Source organism: Galleria mellonella, unplaced genomic scaffold (genome assembly GCF_026898425.1).
Source record: "Galleria mellonella isolate WM207_F2 unplaced genomic scaffold, CSIRO_AGI_GalMel_v1 utg38, whole genome shotgun sequence".
Lineage (NCBI taxonomy): Eukaryota > Metazoa > Arthropoda > Insecta > Lepidoptera > Pyralidae > Galleria > Galleria mellonella.
The window spans coordinates 6,923,947-6,951,366 of NW_026442090.1; the positions used below are offsets into that span (position 1 = coordinate 6,923,947).

Below are 27,420 nucleotides of genomic sequence, written 5' to 3' on the forward strand. Positions count from 1 at the left end.
TCTAGAAACTATACGTCTAAGTACGTTTAGTAAAACGACTTAGTAACTATGGGTGAACCAATCGGAATCAGAGAAATAATGCATTGGAGTCAATTCTGTAGCGCCATTCTATAAAACTATCTCAAAAATTTAAATTTGAACTTGTTACCATAAATTTGAACGTGTTATTGTAAAGACCAATAAATGAACTACGTTTCTAATAATTCTAATACAGTTAAGTCACAATTATTATAAATTAAGTTTAAAATATATGGAGTATTTTAAACTTAATTAAAATAGTACTTTCGAGAAACTAACAAATTTAAATAGATATAGATTAATAGACGTCTCAAAATTAACCCCATTATCTACTTGGACTCCATTGTCTACTTTGTACGTGATTTAAAAATATAAAAATAACTTGAAAACTTTACAATAGCTATATGTTTCATTCCTGTATACATATACATTTTAGATAGATTAATTATTAACAATAATCCATTTCAGTTATTTTCAAACTGTGTCAATTTTAGGACAGGACGAGCTACAAACGAAGGTACATACCGATCTAAATAAGCCATTTAAAATTATACTTACTTATAATATTACAAATTATGAAAGGAGAATACCTAATATGAGTTGCATACCTATAGAAAATATAAGTATAGAACCAATTGGCGATCTTTGATAAGTATCTATCTATCGAAGGGAAATTGATTTATCGTACGCATACAATAAGTAGGTCAAACAATAAGAAAGTCCTTTTAGTTAAAAATATATTTCCACTCAATATATACATAATACAATATATCATACTTATCCATCAAATGGAAATACGCTCTAAATGAATATATAACTTCATTGGACGGATTAGTCTAACGTTATAATTAATTACCTATTGACTCTCGACAAGAAATCAGAGACGACGTTTTCAAATGTGTTATACATAGTATTCTTAATTAATATAACAATTACTATATGTTATAACAATAATTAACTAAAAGTATCTATAAATATGTAATATATTACATACACATAAATTCTTATCCACAAAATATGGGTTGCTATTCCTGATGTGTTGTTCCTCCGTACAGAATTTATTAATAAAATAAAAATTAGCAAGACATTATGACAAATGCATATAATATGTATAAATATTATATAAGACGCACTTGTCGAGAACCCTAAAACTTAGATTAATACATACATGAAATCAAAAGGAAAAACATTCTTTTACATAATAATTACTCGGAGACTATGAAACACTAGTTATCTAATGTGTACCTATAATTATATATAGTAACATTAGTGCCTTTCAGTCTAATTAACTTAATATTAAAACAGAAATAATGAGATACAGTGAGATTCAAGTGTTTGAGGATAAAACTGAGATGAAATAATAACTATTACTTTGCCCTCGATCTCCAAATAACTAGTAAGTACATTACAATGGGCAGAAGATTTAATCAAGTCTTTTTGTAATCTTATAAAATAATAAGTCTCAAAAAAAATAGGCATAATGTGTGAATAATAGGTAATCTTTACTTTATATTTTATCTATAAATACCTACATATTTAAAAATATGAAATCTCATACTAACATAGTACCAAAATTAAAATAGTTTCATTCTTGGTGCTGATCTAACACTGTGGTATCATAATTATATAGATTTCTGAGATAAACATAATTGCACATTCAAAAAAATATAATTAATTCATAATTATTGAAATTAAAATAAGTCTAAATATAAATATAATATAATAAATGAATACTCGTGTAAAACCTACTTTTTGTCTGTATATGTATATATAGATAAGCCACTAATTACCTACCAACGTGAGATTAATAATAAGAATAGTAGATTTCATTTTTAGATGTTTATCACATTACAGTTATATAGTTTCCTTATTGATTTTAAAATTCCTTCACATCGGTAATTCCCGTTATTATCATTTAAACCCCAGTTCAAAATTAATCTAGAGTACACTTAAAAAAAATAATAACTACTTTTTAGTGTGATGACAAATTTAATTGCTACAAAAGCGGTATTTGTAAAGCTTTTGCTCATTTAAATAGCAAAACACTATAGTACAGTAAGTGTTACCGACACAACGGCATTGCATGGAAGCTTTTTTAAATAATCTAAACTTTATTTTAATAATTGCCTTGCTCCTCATATTTCGTCGATATTTAAAGATAGTGTTTTTTTATTATTATTATTACTTTTTTTTTTATTTTACCAAAATTCTCATCTCCCCTCTTAAGGAGAGGAGATGGCAACTAACCCCCGGCAGAAGCACAGTCGGCCGGGGTTCAGGGCCCCAGGGAGAGTTAGATATTATTTGCAATAGATTAGTCGGACACAAAAAATAATTTAATCCTTAATTAAGGCAAAAAACGAAGATTAATAAATAGAAAATTACTTCTATCTCGAAAATATAAAAATTGAATTCATTCGGACAATATTATGTATGATTTACATGCGGATAGATCATTAAGTATCATGGAGGTGGAATATGAGTAATGCAGCTAATCCTTGTTTATTATATTGACAGCCTGTTAGTTAAGTTTTTTTTTTTATATTGTGTTTTAAGATGTCAGTATAAAAAATGTTTATCAATAGGATGTACGTTATAATATTACACTATAGTTATATAAAAATACATGAAAACACCTAAGAAGCACTTATGAACAAAAATCAGAATGTTACTATCTCTTATAAACTTTTGTAGTTTTTCATTGTTATAATTTCACTTTAGATATTACTTTAAAAATAAATCGAAACTGTATGTACTATAATAGCATATAATAAATTTAAAGTATTCAGTCAGATGAGGAAGAATAAATACAATAAAAATGATCATGTAGTGGTTCATAACCATTTCTTATTTATAGTGCACTATGCACAATTTTAACATGTCCATGAAATAAATTATAAAGTAATGTCTTATATATGTAAATTAAGAATAATGAAAAACCACAAAACTTAACCGAATACTGCATCGCATTCTTGGTGAATCTCTTACATTTTTTGTATATAAAACATAGAATTGTGTTCGTAGTTTGAAAAAGTATGTGGTTGAAATTTTTGCGAGTGAATATTACAACTATAATTTTGGAGGAAAACGATAGCAGGTACAAACATTACGTAGCAATCATTAGTAGTGATGTGACGGATCGTTAAAAATGTATAATTCGCGAATACGAATATGGAAACGGACCTACACTTTTTTCTCTAGTTGATGGCAATAATTCACTGTAATAAAAATTAATTAATTAATTTAAATGTAATTTGATAGGATTTCAATGCTACTTATATTCAAAATTTTATAAGCGAATTATTATTTAATAATATATAAGATTTTTTCAAGATCCAGCAAAAAGTAAAAGAAACAAATATAGTTTCATTTTCTTCTACGATATCCACGAATATCCGGCACATCACTAGTCATTACTATCACCGTGTCTACATATTCCACTGTCGTTGTTGTTGCAACTGGTCACGCAACTGATGTAACGCATGCTCAGGTTGGCTGTGCTGCATCTGAGCAACGAGATTCTTAGCTTCGAGACGTAGCTCGTAGAGCTTGCGCGATTCCAAGTATAACAGGATAGCTGCAGCACCTAAACAATACATAATAAACTATAAATATATACCTATATAGGTTTAACAGTAGATTAAGGGGATTATAGAATCCATCTGGACGGGCACTCATTCTGTCATCAAAGCCGCGGATGACAGCAAGCGAATTAATTGAACGATATAGTACAATGCGGAAGTAGATGAATATAAAATATTGACATAAGATTAACCCATTTATAATTAGGTAGAACGTATCATGTCGCGAGTTAAGCCACCGGAAACGACGTGCATGCATGAGACGAATTATAAAACGTGGACGAAGCAAGTAACACAGACCATTGACTTCTTTCGGTCAATATACAGAAAATTATACAATAAAAAAGCGGAATGATACACAATACCTATTATAAATTATATTAATTACTTCAATATTGATCAAAACTTTATTAAATCAAACTGTAGGTGTTGTTTTTCAAATAAGTTTGATCCGTTAATTTTCTATTAAACATTTTCCACTATTTCTAATGTAAATAAATACTTTCAAAATTATTTTCTTAATAAATTTTTTTAAATAATCCTTTCACTATACTAGGTACCTGTTTCCATGAGCTTCAACAGTACCACTTAAACTACATTTTTTTGTTAGGAAGGCAAACGAACAGCCCATCCACCTGTTAGAAATTGTTACCATCAGCCACAAACATGAAGGAATTCAGCAATGCATTACTGGCTTTAAAAATATTTGTAGGTACTTTTTTACATTATAACATAAAGAAGCTTCATGGCAAAATTTCTAATTTCTAATAAAGAGATTTTAATTTTGTATTAATATGTCAGTCAGAGTTTCAACATCTTTTATATTCAATATATTTATCTTCAACCTTAAAGACATTAAGGGGATTACTCTACATCATTTACACTACAATAATAAACTTCTATTCATATACCGATTGCAGTTGGACTCTTAATTTTTTATAATGAAACAAAACAAACATGTTTTATATATTATCAGTTACTTAATTATAAATTTAAAAACAAAAATACGAAAAAATATCTATAATAAAATATAATATATTAATATAAAAGTACTTACCAAACATGATAAAAGCAATAACCGCAAAAGCATAGGACCATGAGAGAACATTGAATGAAGGATACAACAACCAATCACGACGATAACAGTTCCCTCCAAATACAGCCACTCCCAGAAATAGGAAAACACCTAAAATTTAAAAATTTTATATAAATAATCTTTAATACTATTATTTTATTCTATGAAGTCATATCATACAATAATTAATACAATGATTGTGTTCGACAAATAATACAAGTATTCAGTTGTGGCAAAACTTTGTTACAAAGTTACATTGACTTAAAAACTAAACTACTGAACTGATAAAATTTCTATAGGACCAATCTGTAAACATATTTTTCCAGATAAAAAAAGAATTTTCTATTACAACTTGTTTTACAAATTGGTTTATAACGAAGTTATGAGGTAACAAACAAACAAAACAAAACAACAATAACAAAAAGTACCAATTAAGTTGAGAACCTCCTTCTTTTTTAAATTAGTTGAAAATGAATAAACTCTAGATTTTGCATCAATAAGCAGATAAATATATTATTTGAATAAGTTTATCATTATTGAGACACATGTGACCTATACATTGACACTTAGGTGGAACACTAAAAAGTTGTAATCCCAGATGAGGTCTGACCACCTCATCAGATCTTTTTTAATGCAATATTTGATTTGTTAATTGCCATTTAACTTGCAATTTAACTCTTATATTATTTAGCTTTGTTAGTGATGTTTATCACAACCAAAAAATGTTGTCTGCCAAATTCTAAGGAAATTCTAAAAGTAGTACTATACTACACTATATATCTTGATTATCATCTATTGTATAATTATTATCAGCACAGTGTTTATTCATAATATATGATTATAGGTATTTAAACCAAGCATACATACTTGAAATTGTCACCATAACAAAAGCAGCAGACACAAGTACCCATTCATAACGCAGAACAGTACGTAGGGGCCATCGGACAATGACACACGCCAGTATGACTTGAGAAATTAAAGATAACATAAATGCCAATGTGACAAACGACTGCACTGCCATAAGCCATCCAGGAAGGAGCCACTCTCGAATTACATAAAATTCCTGAGAAACAAGAACATAATTTAATCATACAGCCAATTTTTACAATATCCAAGATGTCAATTGCTGTTTACCAAAATTGCAGTTTGCACCCTCTTTGAGTCTTAATATAACTCAGTTATAACTAAATATTGTTTTTAATGATCAAGCCAAAAAATTACTAAACAATGTTTATAATTACTCAAGTTTTGTTAAACTCACTTATTAATATATAAGAAAACAAGTAGAATGCAATAGACTTCATAATAAGACCATGGTTAATTATTTATTTACATATTTTATTCATACAAGAATTGAATAATTAAATTAAATGGGTAAGATATCCTTATAGATACTCAACTGCATAAAAAGTAATTTAAGTAAAAACAAGTAATCAGTATCAATTACACTAAATACACATTGAATAATAATAAAAATATTTTTTATTCAAGTAAATTTGATTATAAGCATTTTTGAATAATCATTTTTTATAAATCTACCACCCAGTTTAAAATGCAATTTCAGCAGAGAAAAATGAGCAAGAAACTCAGTAGTTGCTTATATCAAATAAAAGTTGATTTACAACAAAAAAAAATCAAATATTCCATTTGATATGATATGAAGAAGAACATAGGTTACTTTACTGTCATTGCAAATCACACAATTATGAGAACAACTAGTATATTATAACAAAGAAAAATAATATTTATATTGAAATCTAATAATATCTGCATTATATCCATTTTCAATTATTTATTTCATGATAGATCTATATGTATTTTTTTCTACAATTAATATTTATACATTTTCTTTAATAGACGAGACAAAGCAGTCATTGCCAAACTACAGATATAAACATTTTTAGCATTACAAAATATTTACCTGACTAAAAATGTAATGACAACCATGAAACAGCTTATCAAATTGATATGATGGGAACCTAAATCTGTCAAAACAATATTCCCACAAGCCCATGTGCTTGAAAGAGGACAGCATTTCTGGATAAGATTCTATCCAGTATGGACCAGCAAAAGAAAGCAACAGGAACAAGCCTGCCACATACGTGATGCTGGCACCAATCAATGTGGCATCTAAAAAATATATAAATAAAAATTATAATAATTATAATAAAAATAATAATTTCATTAAATAATAATTACAGACAAACAAGTTCTTTTTTTTTAAAGATAGGTACTTGAACTAGTCTAAGAGTAAGCAAGTACATATAAGTGTACAGTAAGTACAAAACCAATATATTCCATCTCAAATTTTGTGAATTATTTATAAATAATTTGATTTGAAACAACTTTGTAAGGTGGGTGTGACCGAATTTTATTGTGCTTAAAACTTACTAGAAGCCTTAGGGTATTCATTATCAGTGGCGGTCATTTCAATGCTTAACTGATACTTAAGAACGTATGTGAAATATTTTATATTATTTATTTTTTATTATTAAAATCAGCAGTGATCACTGTACTAAAAACAAAACCCAATGCACCGACTTATCAGTTGAATCCCCGAGCCGACTTTGACAAATGACAACTGATTGACACGGATTAACACTCTTTTAACAGTCAAAAGTTCCCTGTGCTTACCACCATAGATAGGTACAAATCTGCATTTTATACTTATTGCTAGAATGTCTTGGAACAAAGAAACTTTCACAAGGGAACGTATATAAATTATAAGGTATCTTTTGAAAAAAAGCGAGGGCGGGAAAATACTAAGTAGCCGTTTTGATATTTTTAGTCACCAAATTTAGTTTTATTGCATCAAAATTTTTGATTATATTGAGTTTGCTGATCTTTTTCTTTTTTTTTTTTATACAACAATGATCTAAAAAATATTACTAAATTAAGAAAATTTTGGATAATTTTATGAATGTTTGACCTGGTTCCTTTAAGATGTTAGAACATTTAGTTCCAAACAACTTCCATAGGAGAAAAATAAAACTAAACTTAGCTAATTTAAATCTCCTATTGAAAGAGAATTAACTAGACCAAATATGGCCAAACCACTATGAAACCAGATTAGAGCCGAATAGTCAAATTATGCGAAACTCGTTTTAAGTAATCCAACTGGACCAAACTTAGCCTTCCTATACTGTGCTTGATGTAAGTGATCACACTTAGCTGAATTTATCCTAACTTCGCCAAAATGTAAACAAAATGTAACAATTTGGTCAGACTTAGGGGAGAAAGGGATTGTTGACAATGGAGTTTGACAGCCAATACGCCCTATTAGGTCGACTTCCACGTGGTTCCTCCTGAAAACCATCGTGAACAATTCTTGTTGAATATGTCACGATGGGCTAACTGACCTGCTTCATCCTCACTATCATCCATCACTGGTGTCCTGCCGGTGTATACCGATGGCGCGTGTGGGGTTGCCATTCCATTATCACCCATTAAAAAACATTTGCTCAGACTTCATTAAACGGTTCAAACTTAGCCAAACTCGTCTTGATTATTATTATCTTTTTAGCCATTAATTTTTACTGCTGTACACGTACTGCAATACCGCCAATGAAATAGGAATAAATCGATTATTAATGGCACTACTATATGGCCAACCCATTACCACTTCATACACTATAGTTCATTTGCACATTCTGCATACTATAACCGACACAATCACTAGTTCTGCGAATATCTAGACTCGAATTCTATAACACATTGAAATTCAGGCCTACTTGCTCCGAGTATTGGTACTCGGAGCGGTCTCATACAGATAGCACTGTGAAACAGTGCAACCATATTTAAGTTCTCTAAGTCATCGCTAGCAATACCGGTAGAGGATTTTTCTTTTTACACTTCTGTTATATTTTGGATGAAAAAGTGTGTAGATTCCGAATCCGAATTGCTTGGGTACCTCTGTCCCACTCGTGTTTCAACCGTGAAGCAGTTGTTTGCATGGCTGTGTTTCGGTTTGAAGGGTGGGATATGGCGTGAATTTACTGGGTACAGAGGAATAACACCTGAGTCCTCAGGAATGGCAACGCATGGGGGGTATCATGGGTGAAATAGTATACTCTGTTATGTCCATGGTACTGCTCATGTCTATAGGCGACGGTTACCACTTTCCATCAGGTGGGCCGTCAGCTTGTTTGCCATTTTAAGTTGTATAAAAAAAAAAAATCTGCCCCGCCGACTTGGTACGTCGACTGACGCGTCATACACAGCTATTGTATTATAAATAGTAACACTTTAAATTACTAAGAGACATTATTAATAAAAAAAACATCTGAACATTGTGTCCAAGTGATTCTTTCATATCATACGTATATATGTAGGCACATAATAATTTTAATAATTAAAAATATTTTATTAAATATCATTTAATTAAAATACAAAATTGATGGAGGGCAGTTACAGAGATTCTTATTATAAAATACTTTGCTAAATATTAATACTTAATCCTAAAAATATTTTACAAAAAAATAGTAGGTACTTGTAAGTAATAAAAATGGACGGCATTTTGTCAATAAAAATTCTGTTACCTATTCCTTATCATAATAGTTACACATAACGGTATCATAACTATTTCTTTGTGATTAATTTCTAAAAGGTCAATTTGATATCAATTCAAGATTGATTAGTTACAAATAATCTGATAATAATCAGTGCATTTTTAAATAAAAGTTAATACATATGGAACCTTAAAAACAAATTAAATATATAACTAAAAGGCAATAGCTTTGGTTCGTTGTCTCAGATTATTGTTTATATTGCAAATTGCAATTAATAATCTTACAACTATATTATTCAAAAGAAAGGTTTATTATTCGTATAATATTCGTATATTAAACGTGCATAGTGGATGGGCAATTAATTTTACCTGATATTGGTTTGACATTCACATTTTTCAATTGACCTTTCTGAAATCAGAGATTACTTAGTTTTATGTTTTTTATATATTAATTAGGTACATGATAGTATTTAATAATTTGTGTATACAAAATATTTACACAATGCAATACAATTCTTATGAGATTCCATTTAAAGAGCTAAATCCATATGTACCTAAAAGAATCCTATGTATTATAGATTTTATGAAAACTCACATATATATATATATATATATATATATATATATATATATATATATATATATATATATATATATATATATATATATATATAGTTAAAAAGAATATTCAAAATAAATTTAAATATTAATAAATCACTTTAAGAAAATGGAATTCATTGCAACTATTTTAGCTTAATTCATATTTTCCGCTTTGACGAATGATAAAATTTATAGAAATTGTGTGAAGTGTTGATAACTAAATTATTTTGTGCTCAGAATTCCATAAATGTACCATGTGCTAAATCTTATTAAATTACCATCAAAAAAATTTCCATAACAATGATTGTATTTTTTTCTAAAATCTTACATTAATAAAGCTCCATTTCCTATTTATAGAGGTAAATAATTGAAACGTAATAGATTTTACAAGGCACTTCATATCGAAAATTGATTAAGTTTTATGCATAATGTACATATCAAACTGCATTTAAAATCGAAAGAGGCACTGGAATGTTTATTTTTAAAATAGAGACAGCAAAAGTGGCACTTAATTTGATATTATAGAGCAAGCGTTATTAAAAGAAAAATATTAAAAGAAAAAATAACTCATTCAGTCATCATACATTTGAAATCAGATATGTAAAATAAAAATTACAGAATACGTTCATACGAGGTACGAATGTTGTGGTCCCAATGCCGCTCTAATAATACATCTCTATGGCTCTTAACGAGCGTTTGTTAACAAGCCCTAATTACAATAATGAACTTTGAATTACGCTTTCGATTCGTACTCCATTTCAAAACGGGTTTGTGATTCCTTTATTCTTTTACGTTTCTTCATCTGAATATTAGCTTCAGTTAAGAAGAGAGCTGATGTGACGATGCTAGCAACTGTACCGACTACACCAAGGCCAAATGACCATCCTGTAACAATAAAACAAAACGTTAATAATAATATATAATTTTGTTCCCATTTGTAGATGTAATTACTATACTCGTGTCCATATTATTCTGTAAACAAGGTATTCTTAGACCAACATCTTATAGCTTAACATGAAAACAATCATGGGATTATTTAGAATCTGATAAAAATATCCATTACGCGTTTTATAACGTTTTTTTATTGGTTATGATTTTTTTTCTTTTATTTTGTCCTTTGGTCTTGATGTTACAATTCTTTTTTATTATATTACATTTTAGTTTATTCTTATACCAATAAGTGAGGTCAAGAGATTTTTTTGTGAAATAGACGGAAGATAAAAAAAATAAGTAGAAAAAGTGACAGAAGATTTTTTTTTTGTTGAGACAAAAGGGCTTAAAAATCTGTAAAAAGAAAAATAGCTATTCATAACATACTGCTGTTCTCCAACTTATTTTTTTTTTTTACATTTATTGTCTTTAATATTTCACTTTATATGGAAATAATGTCCTATTTTAATAATGTGTAATTAGTTAATGTGGATAAAATATATAGACTGCCTCAATAAAAACATGTTGTGATCCATTACTTATATAAATTGATATGAGATTAGGGCCAGGAATTTACCTAGAATGCATTAGAGGAAATGGGCCAAACACAAAATAATAAAGACGTAAAGAAAAATAAATGTATGAAATTGCCCAATCGTGGGATACGAACCAAGCTTAAAAAATATTCACTTCAGATAGATTGAAACTCCGTAGGTAAGTCATCACTCTTATTTACTTACGATTATTGCAACTCGTAAATGCTGTTTTACTTAGTAGAGTTACAAAAAAATATTAGTAAAAACATTATAAAAATATATATTCATTTTTCTAAAAAAATTACATTGACCCAATTTCACAAGCATTTGTAAGTTTTTCAACACCATAAAATATAAAATGCATCAAGACCTTTTCCTTATACAATAACGTCCAAGGTGTAGCCTTGAGATACTGACATAACATACATTTTCTCACGGTATTACAACCGTAACAACGCGCAATTTAATTACAGATAGACTTGTATTTCCAGGGTAAAATAAATATAAAAATAACATTCTAACTTTACCCCCATGGCAATATTTAGTCCCTAAGCAAAGGCAGTAGATATCAATATATATATATATATATATATATATATATATATATATATATATATATATATATATATATATATATATATATATATATATATATATATATATATATATATATATATATATATATATATATATATATATATATATATATATATATATATATATATATATATATATATATATATAGTCAAATTCGTTACAATGTGATGGGCCAACAACTATCATCTGTCACTAGTGCACCCCGACAACATACACCGTTAGGCAGGCGACGTCACCATTCCATCTTCACTTATTAAAATATTTTTGGTACAGGCCAAATTCGAACTCACAACTTTTGCAGCCTACATGACGGGCGGCATCGTAAACAGCCATGGATTTGTCAGATAAATACTAAATAAATAATGACAGTGAGCATACCTAAATAATTATTCGGGTGATCCGGCATCCATTCATCTGCATTTCCAAAGCAGGCGAAAACAATCACAGCAATGGCTCCACATATTCCTACAAATTAAGCAGATAGATTAATAGAAAATCAAAAGTTTTTTAATTAATATTATGGTGTGGTGATAAGTGAACGTTGCCGTTATTATAAGTTCTTAAAGTCAAGTCTAAAATAAAATAATTTAGCATAAGATTATTAGATTAATAATGATAAAACTAACCTGAAAATAACATTAGGTATCCAATGGTTTTGATTAACAAAACAAATCTGTCTTGGTCTGGGCCACAGCAGAGAAAGAATATAAGAATCAGAATAGTCGAAATTATTATTCCTAGCAGACACAATGTAAAAAAGAACTGTGTAGCTATCATGAAACCTGTGGATAGAAAAAAAAATTGTTTTAGATTTTGTATTTAATGTTTTCTCATTAGCGCCAGAAATTTACAAATAATTACATTAAATAAATTTACGTTTCCCATAAATCCTCGATCATAAGTAGTAAAAGATACATTTTCTTTTAATATATTATGAGTAGCAACGAGGCATACAATTCACCTGATGCCAAGCCACCACGACGTGATTATACGAGTAGACACTAGCAACAGCAGACACATTATTTACTTGTTAGCAAGAAGATTATCGAATCACATTTAAGAATTTTAATGTTATTTTCTATTAAATCAGAATATAAGCAAGCATACGAGTAAACTGTTTGGCGGCATGTAATAATTAAGACACCATGCACATAATTATACTTATATATTTATTGAAAAAAATAAAAAAAGAATATGAAAAAGGTGAAATTGAAAAAGCTGGAACTGATAATAAGAAAATTTGGACCGCTGTCAAAAAAATAACACATCTACAAAAATCTAAAAATTGTGCACAAAATTTACTCTCCTTATCAGAATCGCCACACAAAACACTGAATAAAATGAATAATTATTTCGTTGGTGTAGGCCGTCGCCTTGCAGATAGTATTCCGGATAATCAAACCCTCTTACCATTGTCATTAAATAATAACCTACACTCACCAATCAATTCATTTGTACTGGAGAGTGCGGACGAATTAGAGATTGAACGACTAATACAGTCGTTACGAGATGATTGCGCGGTAGGCTGGGATGGTATATCGAGTGGATTTCTTAAACAATACTCCAAAATATTAATCCGACCTTTAACATATTTATTTAATTTATGTCTCTCAAAAGGGGTCTTTCCACTGGTTTTCAAAAAGGCTATCGTCCACCCTATTCATAAGGGTGGAGAAAATGACCTCTTCTGTAACTATAGACCAATTTCTGTTTTGCCGGCACTTTCCAAAGTATTAGAACGACTTATTAACAATCGTCTCCGTAAGTTTTTAGATAAGCAGGAGATATTATCAGATAAACAGTTTGGCTTCAGACCAGCCCGATCTACATCTGACGCTGTCTCAAATCTGACTGATACCATCGTGAAACATCTAGACGAAGGCAAAAAGTGTCTAGGTCTCTTCTTAGACCTCGCTAGGGCGTTTGATACGGTCTCCATACCCATTCTTATTCAAAAACTGGAAAATATAGGCATTAGAGGCCTTCAATTAGATCTATTCAGAGATTTCCTGAGCAATCGGACTCAATGTGTTCAACTCGGTTCCCATCTTAGTGATGAGCTAGTCCTGGAATATGGAACTCCTCAAGGTAGTGTTCTTTCTCCCACCTTGTTTTTGATCTACATTAACGAACTTGGTCACCTCGATATACAAAATGGAGCAATGACCCTCTTTGCAGACGATACTGCGGTCATCTTCTGGGGTGATACTTGGGAAGATACTTTTAAATTGGCTCAGTCGGGATTTGACACAGTGTTAAATTGGCTTTCTAATAATTCACTTACATTAAATGCTAATAAAACCATAATGATTCCTTTCTATATACGCAACACTCCACCCTCTAATGCTTTTCGTCTGTTTGCCCACTGCTGTAGAATTTCAGATCATAAACCCTGTTCTTGTCCCGAGTTAAAAAGAGTAAACACAATTAAATATTTAGGCATATTACTTGACTGCAATCTCAAATTCCGCGAACATATTAATTTGCTTACTAGTAGAACCCGAAAGTTGATTTACGTATTTAAACAATTAAGACATGTATCGAATTTTAAATTACTAAAAACGGTTTATTTCGCTCTGTGTCAGTCAATTCTCACTTACTGCATTACATCATGGGGCGGAGCATGTAAATCACACCTTATCACCCTGGAAAGAGCACAGCGTGCGCTTCTCAAGGTATGCACATTTCACTCCATCTACTACCCGACACATGAATTGTACCGAGATTGTGAAATTCTTTCAGTTAGAAAACTATTTGTTTTATACATAACTTTAAAACAACATCAGATATTACCCACCGATTTTGATACCTCAAAAAGACGTAAAGACATTATATACAAAAAACATCGCTTTAGAACAATACTTTCACAAAGATTTTTCTGTTTCCTCGGCAGCCATCTTTATAATAATATAAACCGTATTTTGAATATATATTCATATTCACACTTCAATTGTAAAACTGCACTTAAAACATGGTTATTGAGTCTGACGTACGATGACACGGAGAAATTACTGAAGGCTACGTATTAAATTACAACTTATGAAAATATTATTAAAATAATGTATATTGTGTAAGTGTGTGTAGGATATATCGATTGTATAACCTTAACTATATATGTGTATGTATGTGTGTGTGTGTGTGTATGTATGTATATATATATGTATGTATGTAGATATATGTATGTGTATGTGTGTGTGTATGTGTGTATGTATGTGTATATGTATTAATGTTGTTATTATATTCATAACCAGAACAAATTGTAATATAGTGCCAACACCGTGGGGTGAGGACCTGGTGATCTGTAACACAGGTTTATCCTACTTCAGACACCAGTTCTTCACAATACATTAAATTATGTAACCTCCAAAAATAAATGTATTAGAATATAATAGATGTACAACTGGTATTGTGAAGAGAATAAACTTTATTATTATTATTATTATTATACTAGTTAATGTGAATACAAAAAAAAAATATAATAAAATGCAACACTTTTGTTGATGACACAACTCTGGTTACATTAGTTAGACACTCAAAATGATTAATTAAACACTAACTAAAGCTCGTTTAAATAAATTACTTTATGTTCTTCTTAATTACCGGGAAGTAGGTAGCCGCGAATTCTGTCATATCCTGTAGTAAATGGATCATACACCCATCGGCAACCGACAAAAAAGCGTCTTTGATATTGGTCTAATGGATCAGGCAGTGACCTAAAGCAGTGGCTCCATAATCCGAGTCTGGAATAGAAGTTTATAAATCACCTCATACATCATAAATTTTATAAATCACGTCATACTTCATAAACATGGATATAAATGTCTATTACAAAACAAATTAACAAAACCATTTAACATCAAAGTTACATTAAAATGTCTAATTACCTATCGAGCTTAGCTCCTCTTATTCTCGAGTCGCTGACCAGCCAACTAGGCGTACCAAATGCCAATGCCACTGTGACAAGGGCAATAATGAACACACCAATGCCACAGTTACCAGCTAAACTCCTATTCTTCATTGTTCTGTAATAATAAAAAAATAACGCTTCATATAAAAGTAGTACTTACCAATGCGTTCAATTAGAGACGGAGCAATAAATTTGGAATACAATTAGTTTTCTAAATATAAACCATCCTCTTGACTAACCCAAAAGCTAATGAGTCAATGAGAGATAGGTACGACTTGACATACATTTTTAAAAAGGTTTACTCCACAGAGTTACGTTATTATAATTTAGGACATGTTAATTAGTAAGAACATTGAGTACGCAAGTTTTGATGAGGCATAGAGCCATAAAAGGTTGTGCTATTTTACACCAAACGCAAGGTTGTATACATCTGAGAGGAATAACAAACATGTCCAGTGTTTCACAATCCGCACAGTACAGTGGAGTGTAGGTACTTAATAACATAACATTCACCAACAAACACAATGTTGAAAAGTTCCCACGCCTTGTTGATTGTGAGAATTTGATAGACACGATATGTTTATTTTAATATCCTTTTTGTGGTCGTCATTTAATAATGTATAAAATCCTTATATTTCGACGTACTTATGCGTCTGTCGGTAAATAACAGAATCCTAATTTCCGCAATTCTAACTTTTATTGAAGTCTGATCTACGTGAATTTTAAATGAAAAATTCAATTCGTAATGTGCATTTTGAGCAAGTTTTTCATTAGAAAAGGCCTAGATATAATCTACGAATATTATAAAAAAAAATAATCAAACCATAAAACCGAAAACGGGGAAAAGGATTGTTAGTAGTGGGGTTTAACAACCCCACTGTTAATATATCCTATCAAATCGACTGTCCCCTGGAAAACATCGTTGTTAGTTCTTATAGAATTCGTAGAAAATAGACCGAGATCTATTAAGCTGACTATCGAACAAAGTGGCAAAATTTAAGAGTGCAGTGCAAATGACGACCAAACAATCATAAAGTTACCTGACACTACACCAATGAAATACAGACAACACAGTTTATTCAAAATGTAAATGTCCTTTAAACAGCATACAAACGACCAAACACCCAAACGATAGAATCTTACTAAACCTATGAAAACTTAAGACTGTAAACTTTCAGTAGCAATTTGGTCATTCAAAACAATAGTCTGGTTTTCAATAAAGATGACCTGAAAAAATATAGATCGATAACTGTTTCAGTATCGTTTTCAAGAGTTTTATAAACTTGTCTACATTTTAACAACAAGATTTTAGATCTACATAGTTTCTGACAGATTGTACATATGACCGAGTAACGTGATCTGCCCCTGAGATGTTGTTTTTGTACATTAAAGAAGACCTTTGGTCCAGACAAGACGTGGGCGGTATTTTTACCAATGGTAACAGATTGACTAGTGTTTGACCAGTCTAATACTACTTTGAAATACCACGGAGTAGATGTGTATAGTAAGGATACTATGTAAAGCCGGGGCAGGTCACTAGTTATGAATAGTCTCGCCTTCCATTCCCTGGCGATATTATTGACATAACATACTCATGTACTAACAAACTAGCAATGCAATCATAAAGACAGACAAGAAAATAGTTACATTAGAGTGTGTATTTCGTAAATGTGTGCATGAGACAGGTCAGAATTTATAAGGATTGAAGTCGCAAAAATTCACAAGTTTGTTATATAGAGTTATTAAAAATAAAAGATTGTAATTTTTCGTAATAAAAATACATGTTTTAAAGCGGTTTTTCATAAATAACTCAAAAACTATGAATTTTTACGCGAAATGTGTCATTATTAAAATAAAAGATTTTGAAAAACCTTCTAATATTAATTCAAAGTGAGCTTATTGATATTGTATAGACATTTTTTTTTTTTTTCGGCGAGTACTTAAATCTAAATGTTTAAACTTAAATAACAGGAAACCGATGCATTTTATGACATATATGTTACTTTATAAACACTTTTTAAAGTACTCAGAAATACCTTTCTTATGAGTACTGTAAAAAGTTAATAGCATCAAAATTGAGCAAGTTATGATAAAAATAAGTAGACACTTTCGAATTTTTTTGGAAAAAACGAAAAATGATATCTTTAATTTCCACAAAAATTTAAATTTATGGTTATCCTAAAGGACTTTCTTTTTTTTTTGCATAAGTGATGACCTCAAATATTTCGCCCAATAAATCACAATTTTTAAAATTTTCTTAAATTTCATTTTTTTTTTAAATAACTTTAAAAATATTGGATATTCGTAAAAATAATTAAAAACGAAAATTGAGTTTTTTTTTTTAACAAGGATTTTGGTTTGTTTTTTTTATTTTTATATGATAAAAAATAACAGAGATAGAGACGTTTAAAACATAACTGCGAGAACCATGCAATCGGGACCCTTTAACCCTATATCTTTTAAAAAATAAGGGCTTTAAAAATCTTATTTAAGACGATCTTATAGCTCTTGAAATTACCTTTCAAATGGTTTTTGAATAAACCTGACGTTTTAAAAATTAACGGAGTTATTGTAAAAAACAAATTATACTTTTCTCGGAAACATTTTTGGCGCAGATATTTGGTATGCATATATTATAGGAAAACGTGTCAATAGGTACATGCTTACTAAATACGCATATATGAGTGTGTGTAATATTAATAAAGTTTGAAATACATTAATAAAATTTCTCTTAACTATTAAAAAAGATTCTAACTAATTAAAGGTGATAAAAAAATTATTCAATTATTATTATGACAAGGGGTAGTTTTTAAGGGTGAAAAATTTCGCAAAAAATAAATTAATATTTTAATATTCCGTAAATAAGATTTCACTTCAGTAATGTACTATTTAATAGGTTTTGAAACCAATTTTTACATCGATTCTGCAAATAAGGGGGTAGTTTTTAAGGGTTGAAATTTCACTGTCAACCAAAAATTATATCATAAGTATCAAACAAACTGTTTATATAATGTTAATATGCGATTTTAAAACTCAGAAATACAAAAAAATATTTTTATTTTTTCATAATTTTAGATTTAAGGGGTGGTTGCTAAAAGGGTTGAAAAATTAATTATAATCATAAATCATGCATATAAATATTAAAAAACATTTATTTTATCTAATTAAACACAATTACTTAAGCCAGAATGGTTAAATCTGCATTTTTCCCCATTTTTAACAAAAGGGGTGGATTTCACCCCTAAAATGTACTCTCAGTTTTGAAGTAGAGAGTAAAACATACTTAATCCCAAATTTTCATCCAAATCTATGAAGGTTCAATGAAATCAGAGGTTGTAGCTGATTTTTGCCTTCATTGACTGTACTATTGAGGTTGTCGACAAATATGTGACAACTTTTTAGACATTGTAAATCCAACTAGGCTGGGTAGCGATATGACAGTGTAATTACATGGCATGGAAGCAAATGGGTAACACTTCCTTTTATTTAATTGTTTGTCGTAACTAATAACAGGGTGATATTTTCATAAAGATTAACAATAAAATCATCCTAATGTTTAATTAGGGAGAGAAACCAAACCTAAGGAGTGTATTCAGGATTCTTGACCAAATAACTTGAATAAACACAATTTATTTAGAATTTTGATAAAATTTTAAAAAACTTTAAAAAATGTAAATCTTCTGACAATCTAGAAAATGAAAAACTTTTACAATAAATTGAGCAATATTAAACTTTATTATTTAATATTTACCCATATACTTAGCTCTAACAGATAGAGTTACTTTAATATTTACAATTATTACATGTAAATGAATTGATAAAAGTATCCGACATAGGTTTTACCCTTAAATTATATAAAACAGTCTCAAAAACAGGTCGACTTTTTGTCAGATAATTATCAAATTAGCTGATTTTTTATTAACATTCTATATACTTACACACACTATTTATTTTGATGTATCTTTATTTAATTATTTAATGAATAAAATTAATTTTTGCACATTAAAAAGGTGCAGAATTTATAAGACAAAATAAATACAGAAGTTATAAAGGAATCACTCATAACTATTTGTCACACAAAATTTTATGAAAAAATTGACCCGCCTTTCTTGTAACATTTATATAGAAACACTCTATCTATATCATCTAAGGTTTTACCCTACAACAATATTTTTTTATTTATAAAAAGAAAGAATCGTTTATGTTACCTAGTGATAAGTAACTACCATCATCCAAGGGAAAGCAATTATTGGTTAATGAAAAGTAACCTATATCAGTCAACCTACCAAATACCTACAACCATCACCAATATATCTAATGTACTTAACAAATTTTATCCAAATCTATTCAGCTGTTTAATGCGGTAATAAATAATAAACATCCCAAGATGTTCACAAACATTTACATTTATAATATCAGTAGAAAGTAAGATAAAAGGGACAACATTTTACATGAATAATAGATTTACCAGATTTATTAATCAGAATTTAAAACAGATATTTTACTACTGAAAATGTATGATCTTTGGATATATGTACATACAAATTAGAACAGAGGTTGCATTAAAATCAAACAAACAAGCAAACTAATTAATAATTAACTTACCACTGAAAAAATCCAACTTATAAACAATAAATTATGTTATATTTTTATAACAGTGTGAAGTTTAAAGAAATGCACATTTACAAACTTTTACGTTTACGATTCTAAGATCAAATAACTTTTAAACATACAGAATATTGAAGGAGTTACAACTACAATGAAATACAAACAAAATCAAAGGATGGGGCGGGTCGGGTAGCGAATACAATATAGAGTACGTTATAGACACAGATTAGTCATGCCGTGTATTTGTTATTATTTTAAGTACTTGAGCCTTTAGAGTATTAATTATTTTCAATGTAATAATTTTCTCTGTCGATACATATACAAAATATTTTTCATGATTCTAAATACTTTATTTAAATAAGTAAAACGCTTAAAACATATTTACATGTAAAACACGAAATTGTGTTTCCTCTGTTATTTATATTACATTCAGGTGAAGCACACTTAATTCTAACTAATTATATTCACTTAAAACTAATTTCACTTCAATACGTAAAAATAATTAGAAATTATTTTATTCATACTTCCCCAAAACAGCTTCGAGCCTATGTTGTGTAAATTATTATCTTATTTTTCTCTCCTTCTAATATATAGGTTATTACATTTTCTGTCCCGTGCATTGGCAATCTATAATACCGTATAATCTAAAGTTAGTACGTTATACTAAGCCTATGGTTTATCCTAAAGGAAAAAGTTAAAGAATTCTGCCCATACAGTTCATGTCTATCTACCTATTTTAGCTGTTGAAGTGTTTAGTTTTTTTTCCTTTTGTGTTAATTTTAATTTGAATGTCAGTGACAAAACACTAAATTAAAATCAAAGATTTCGGAACTAAGAACAAGGAATTACATAGAAGGAATAATAAAATAAAAACTGTAAATCAGGTGTTGTTACATATCAATATGAACAAAAATTTTACATACACATTTTTAATACACTAACCTGCTATGAATTGAGAAAAATAGCAACTGATGATATATCTTTCGTCCTCTTTTTACTAATTATATTTGCAAAAAAGAAAGGAGGCAACCATACGATTTAGAGTTTTTATTTTATCACACCATCTATGGAATTCCTTCTTATTAGAATAAAACCAAGTGATATATCTTGATGAATTTGACTTCTATGGACTAGTCAAAAGGCAGATGCGTTTTTATATGTCTATCCTTTTCTAACGCATTTGCAATGTCATAAATACAGAGTATTAGTGGAGTATTTAGCATAAGAAAAAAAGAGGCAATTATATGATAATTTTTTTTTATTATTCTTTCTATGTAATTCCTTGTTCTTAGGTTAAAATAGGTTTATAGGACGTTTTATTTTTATAAATAAGGAGTTAAGTCTATAAGCGTATACCAACGTATTGTTAGCAATATAAATTCCTGGTGTTTTTTTAATGGGTGATAATGGAATGGTAACTCCTCCCGCACTATCGGTATACACCGGCGGGGCACCAGTGAATGATGATAGGTGACAATGAAGCAGGTCAATTAGCCCATCGTGACGAATTTAACAAGAATTGTATATGATGGTTTCCAGGGGGAACCACATAGAGGTCGACCTAATAAGACATATTGCAAGCAATAGGGCTGTCAAACTTCATTGCTAACAATCCCTTTCCCCCTCACAGATTAGTTATTCCAGGTGTGTGTTTTTTTTTAATGGATGATAATGGAATAGTAACCCCACCTGCACTAACGATATACGCTGGTGGGGCACCAGTGATAGATGACAGGTAAGGACGAAAAGAGGTTAGTGAGCCCATCGTGACGAGTTTCACAAGAATTAACCACGATGGTTTCTAGGGGGAATCAAGTGGAGGTCGACCTGATAGGATATATTGTTAATAATAGGGCAGTTAGATCCCATTAACAATTCCTTTCCCCCCCTTCCAGTTGTGTTCATCACGATGGGCTAATTGACCTGCCTTTTCATTCTCATCCTCACTAGTGCCCTGCCAACATATACCGTTAAAGCAGGTGGAATTACCATTCTATCATCATTCATAAAAAAAAGCTTTTACCAACAGTGCAAACGAAATTACCATTCCATTTCAACATATTAAATTTAGGTATATACATATACATTATAGATATTATTCATTTATAGATATATTTTTTTGTTTCAGTATTCTTTGAGCCAACGGATAAAAGAAAAGCAATAAAGCCGCTGAACTCCGACTGCCGACTTATGTATTCTTCACCAAATATAGCAGAACTAAGAGCAATGGCAAAATGTACGTCGTCCGCGAATGATACGTTGTACGAATCTGATGAGCTTTTAGAAATTACACAGCTAGCTAAAATCGTTTTAAAAAAGATTCGTGTTCTTATCATCACTATCGGAGCTAAAGGGTTGATAATCGTTACTAGTAACGAAAATGGCGATCCAGAGGCACGATTATATCCAGCAGAAACAATAGATAATATAATAAACGTGTCTGGGGCAGGTGACTGCTTTGCTGGAGGCTACATATTCGGTTTGCTCTCAGGCTTAGATGAATCCTGTTGTGTAACTGTGGGATTTCAAGCAGCAAAAGCTGCCCTACTTTCAAAAACCACTGTGCCCTCTGAAATAAATGTTGATCTTATATATAAAGCTAAACATTTTAAATTAGATATAAAATAATAAGCACCTTTTTACTTTGAAATAAAAATATTTAATATGTCCTTATATAAATCGTTATTAGTAGTGAAGAGGTACTGATATGTAAGTACAAATTGTTACAATGAAGTTAGTAAACTAATACAAACAATATTAAGTTCCATATCAATGAACACAATATATGTGCTATAATGAATATTTTATTAGTTATGTATATCATATATAGGACATGGTATGACACTGAAGTACCTATCTAAGTAAGTCTTGTGTATAAGGCACAGAAAAAGGATGATATGCACAGGTTGGACGATTTTAAATACAGAAGCATGAAAAAAGTGCTGCCACTGTGGTATCAATATGTAACGAACAGATGGTATACCCATAGGTATACAAAATTATTATAACTCTATTAATGTTAAAAAAATTATAAAAAGTACAGAAATGGCGATAATATTGCTAATATGCAAAAAATATAAACGAACCGAGAACCTTTGGAAATTTATGGGTTTTTATCTTTTAAAAAAGAAATAATATATTTTTCAGACATGGGTACCCCATTTTGACATACATAGCTATATGAAATATGTATTAAATTTACGAAAATACTTAAAACATGAATACATGCCTATTATAACATGTAAATTGATTCTTAAGTAATATAAATATTATCAGCCTTACTGTATTTGTGTATTTGTAAATTGAAATGAGATTCATTTTAAGAAAAAATAGATACATAATTTTCATTCTTGAATAGATTTTAATATGCTAATGCTTAACTCTAAAAATGAGTAAGTGATTAATTGTAAAATTTGTAGAGATATATAAAAAAATAGTAATATTTGGACAAATTTAAATAAAATAATTATCAAGTAAGCTCATTTAAGTTTATATTAAGATATCTTTTTGGACGGACTTGAATACTAAAACTAAGCAAATTATAATAAAAGATCATAATTATATGTCAGTATGTCCACTTGTATATCCAACTTTCCTTTCATGCATTGAATAAGAAGAAGGATCACGACTCTGCATTTCATGAAGTCTCTTATATTTGTGTACTCTTGCTTCAACCAAAAATAGTATCCCAGCAGGAAAGAGTAAAATGACTCCAATGCAACCAAGTGCAAAAGCCCAGCCAAGATCATTATGTTCCCAGTTAGGCATCCAGTCTCGTCCATCACCTCTAGCTCCAAATGTAACAACAGATATTATCCCTGAAAAACCTAAAAAAAATGTTATAAATTCAATTATCACCATAGTATATTTAAACTGACTAATGGGTATGGTAATAACTTAAAACGAATGAAAAGATATGGAAGAGCTGACAATGATGTCATTAAAACAATAACAAGTACTATTAAAACTTACGGATTCAACAGATTTGTTATTTTTTTACACAATATAGAATGGTAAACAAATTTAGTTATAAGAAAGTATCAGTTACACTATAGTTACTATTTTTAATCTAAATTCAGGTATTATTATTATATATAATATTTAACTATTACCATACAGTACAAATATTATACACGAACATAGTTCAACTATAGGTATTTTTTAAAATATATTTAATTGCTTTTTTCATATCTATATTATTAAACCAAAAAGTTATGCATTTTAAACATATACATGACATCAAGGTTTTATTCTTTAAAAGGCTTTATTTCAGATAAGACAGAACAGAAAAATATGTAAAATAGGTTATATGACAAGATAGGTATTGAATTTACTGTTGCTGAAATTTTAAACTACACTTACAATATATGTAAATATTTTTCCCTAAATATACAACTATTGTTTTATATAATATTAATTTAAGACTGTTTAAACAGTATTTTTTGTATAAGAATGAGGAATCTTTTTAATAATTTACATCAATATTAAAGAATACACATACCTCCAATAACAAGAACAGTTCCTAATGTTACTAATAATGTCACATAATTTTCATCATCTTTATCTTTACCCAAATACAAGTATGACAAGAACATTGATGCTAACACACTGCACATTGTGATTGTGAAAAAAAATTGAGTAGCTATAAAGAATCCTGGCAAAAGTACATCATGTATTATATAGTACTCCTCTTCAAATATCCACCAACAGCCAGTAAACACTGTATCATACCAGTGATGAATTTCTTCAAAGCCATTAAAACATACCTCCCATAGCCCTTTAACAATATAATAAACTTATTTAGGATATAATTGAAATCTTACAAGTTACAAAATAATAAAATTGCTGATACATACCTATCTTCACAAACTTAGGATTTGCAAGTTTACCATCGGTTACTAGCCAATATGGACTAACAAATGCTATTATTATAAATAAAGAAGCTACTAAAAAGAAATTTAAGGCAAAAAGACCAGTTTTAGATTTACTAACCATATTTAAATCATATAAAAAGCAATTAGTATATAACTTTAAAAAAGAAAAAAAACTAAGTAGATATATGGAAATCGTTAAATGATCAATACCTATAAAGTTTAATCATATTCAAATGAATTAATGAAAAATATAACCATAAATATAGTAAATATACAGATACTATATTATTATATTAGTATTATTATATTAGTAAAAACAAATAAAGAGCACGCCCAAACAACAAATCAACCGAACAAATCTGGCAAGATCTTCGTGACATGTGAGGTTGCCAGATGTAAATTTTACTCAAATCAATATGATTTTCAGAATCTTTATCAGCAGGTTAAAAAGCACGCCCACACTCATACATCTAATATTACAACCTCCAAACTTAAGAATAAGGAATTACATAGGAGTAATAAAATTGTCAATTTATAGCAGGCTAGTGTATAGAAAATGTTTGATATGTCAATTATTTGTCAATGAAAAATGTTTCACTACTAGATTATATATTCGACACAGTTTATGTAAAAAGTATGTAAGCAGGTTGTATCTGAATTTAATATGATTATATGGCCGTATAACATCGGTTCTAAAAAAAAATAAAAAAATAAAATGTAATGTACAAATTTTATAGCAAATTGTTTTAATTGTGTTTTTTATATGTTATTCGTATAGTTTTTTTTTTTTTGATAGGTGAAAATGGTATGTTAACCCCGCCTGCGCTAACGGGATATGCTGGCGGAGCATCAATGAAGGGTGATAGATGAGAATGAAAACAGGCCATGATGAATTCATCAGGAATTGACCATGATAGTTTCCAGGGAGAACCGCGCGGAGGTCGACCTGGTTGGATATATTGCTAGCAATGGAATTCTCAGTCTCCATTATTAACAACCCCTTTCTCCCCTATTTGTACAGTTATGATGTTATATGTATGAAAAATAGTAAATAGAGTGTAAGTACTACCTAATAGCGATAATTAATAGTATATATACAACATAGGTCAAGAGAAATAAAGGACTTTTCTCATCGTTTTTTATTCCCCCATAAAAATAGTCATAGCATTGAAAATAGCCTAGGTAGGGCATAGTAAACTTGTAAATAGCTACGACTGCATTGATAGAACTTAGGCCAGTGCAGCCAATAGGTCCCAAATGGGACAAATTCCTGAGAAATCGGGAAAATAGTTTATAGATTTAAATAGGCCATAATAAGGTCTATAATAGATAATATTAGTGTCGAATAGACACAAATAGTAATAGCAGCAAAGCGTACCTAGAAATAGGAAAAACATTGTGATGTGCGTTGCGCGGCGGTTATCGTTCGACTGATGCGCAATCCTTTTTTTTTTCTGAATGTAAGTGTTGTTGGCCGCAGATGGCCTTTACAACTTCACCGAACTCGTGTGTGCAGGGACGAGTGCGGATGGCACTCCAAGCCCGCGAGAGGGGAGCGACAGAGGTGTCGACTCTTTCTAATGGACTGCGGCGTGCGGGCGCCTAAGTGGCTCGAACCTCGGCTCGGGCCGCCACACTTCGACCCCCGTTGAGGGACGGTGGGTCGGTGGAGCGAACGGGGGAACGAGGAGACGCCGCGGACGGCGCACTTTCGGGCGTAAAGTGACGCGCGACCCCGCGCTCCGTAAAATATATATACGCGGGGGAGGAGAGCGGGAACACATAAAAGCCGCGACCCGCGGAATCGTTAATTATTCGCTAACCGCACGCCGCGCAGCGCACAAGTCATGCTAAACCGGTTGTTTATGAGTATGCCTACCATTTAGGATAAGTCCTAGGTCAAAACTTGTAAAATTATAGATGACACAATAAATTTGCGTATAGGGGGCGAGGAGACTAGTTTGCCGTTGGTCGGATGCCCAGCGATCATAGTTCGATATAAATATAGGGCCCCTATTGGCCAGGATTCATAGCGCAGTTGACCTCCATTGAGAGCGAAACAATAGCAAGAAAAATAGCAAGAATCGTGGAAGATAGTCTCCTCACTTCATTGCCGTTATTCAAGTATTATCGCTTCGTTTTATTTCATCGCATCGTGCCCCATAGTTATCTCTGTCCTTCACATCG

General features: G+C 30.2%; 4 protein-coding genes across 7 annotated transcripts in view; 1 reads left to right on the plus strand and 3 right to left on the minus strand.

Moving 5' to 3' along the window:
• LOC113523000 (uncharacterized) overlaps window positions 1-27,363 on the plus strand; it is a 180,047-nt gene extending 152,684 nt beyond the window's left edge. For both annotated transcript variants that reach the window (XM_052897868.1, XM_052897867.1), the window contains exon 11: window positions 22,488-27,363. In XM_052897868.1, coding sequence (XP_052753828.1) covers window positions 22,488-22,987 — 500 coding nt within the window. In that variant the 3' untranslated portion in view covers window positions 22,988-27,363. The remainder of the gene's footprint in view (window positions 1-22,487) is intronic.
• LOC113522602 (uncharacterized) lies at window positions 742-7,258 on the minus strand. Its single transcript, XM_026908341.3, has 5 exons — window positions 7,066-7,258; window positions 6,596-6,804; window positions 5,542-5,737; window positions 4,657-4,785; window positions 742-3,604 (listed from the first exon to the last, which is right to left on the minus strand). The coding sequence occupies exons 1-5, from the start codon at window positions 7,100-7,102 to the stop codon at window positions 3,447-3,449; spliced, it is 729 nt and encodes a 242-aa protein (XP_026764142.1). The 5' UTR covers window positions 7,103-7,258; the 3' UTR covers window positions 742-3,446.
• On the minus strand, window positions 9,832-20,575 carry LOC113522603 (uncharacterized). Of its 3 annotated transcripts, none has more exons than XM_026908342.3 (6): window positions 15,991-16,232; window positions 15,729-15,866; window positions 15,445-15,584; window positions 12,471-12,626; window positions 12,223-12,309; window positions 9,832-10,666 (listed from the first exon to the last, which is right to left on the minus strand). In XM_026908342.3, the coding sequence occupies exons 1-6, from the start codon at window positions 16,035-16,037 to the stop codon at window positions 10,515-10,517; spliced, it is 720 nt and encodes a 239-aa protein (XP_026764143.1). In that variant the 5' UTR covers window positions 16,038-16,232; the 3' UTR covers window positions 9,832-10,514. The 3 variants fall into 3 exon arrangements, with proteins under 3 accessions (XP_026764143.1, XP_031769760.1, XP_026764144.1); XM_031913900.2 differs by having other exon boundaries at window positions 9,833-10,666; window positions 16,036-16,230; XM_026908343.3 differs by lacking the exon at window positions 15,991-16,232 and adding an exon at window positions 20,357-20,575 and having other exon boundaries at window positions 9,835-10,666.
• On the minus strand, window positions 23,834-25,354 carry LOC113522605 (uncharacterized). Its single transcript, XM_026908345.3, has 3 exons — window positions 25,216-25,354; window positions 24,861-25,136; window positions 23,834-24,186 (listed from the first exon to the last, which is right to left on the minus strand). Exons 1-3 carry the CDS (start codon window positions 25,352-25,354, stop codon window positions 23,918-23,920), a joined length of 684 nt encoding a protein of 227 aa, XP_026764146.1. The 3' UTR covers window positions 23,834-23,917.
• Window positions 27,364-27,420: the final 57 nt, after the last annotated feature.

Coding starts and splice junctions, on each gene's coding strand:
- LOC113522603 (XM_026908342.3), bottom strand. CDS start 16,037: ATGTATGTCAAGTCGTACCTATCTCTCATTGACTCATTAGCTTTTGG. Junction 12,310..12,470: donor ATACCTAATGTTATTTTCAG/GTTAGTTTTATC, acceptor CTTAATTTGTAG/GAATATGTGGAGCCATTGCT. Junction 10,667..12,222: donor TCACCCGAATAATTATTTAG/GTATGCTCACTG, acceptor TTATTGTTACAG/GATGGTCATTTGGCCTTGGT.
- LOC113522605 (XM_026908345.3), bottom strand. CDS start 25,354: ATGGTTAGTAAATCTAAAACTGGTCTTTTTGCCTTAAATTTCTTTTTA. Junction 25,137..25,215: donor TCCTAAGTTTGTGAAGATAG/GTATGTATCAGC, acceptor ATATTGTTAAAG/GGCTATGGGAGGTATGTTTT. Junction 24,187..24,860: donor AACTGTTCTTGTTATTGGAG/GTATGTGTATTC, acceptor CATTTTTTTTAG/GTTTTTCAGGGATAATATCT.
- LOC113522602 (XM_026908341.3), bottom strand. CDS start 7,102: ATGACCGCCACTGATAATGAATACCCTAAGGCTTCTA. Junction 4,786..5,541: donor TGTTATGGTGACAATTTCAA/GTATGTATGCTT, acceptor TTTAAATTTTAG/GTGTTTTCCTATTTCTGGGA. Junction 3,605..4,656: donor TATTGCTTTTATCATGTTTG/GTAAGTACTTTT, acceptor TGTATTGTTTAG/GTGCTGCAGCTATCCTGTTA.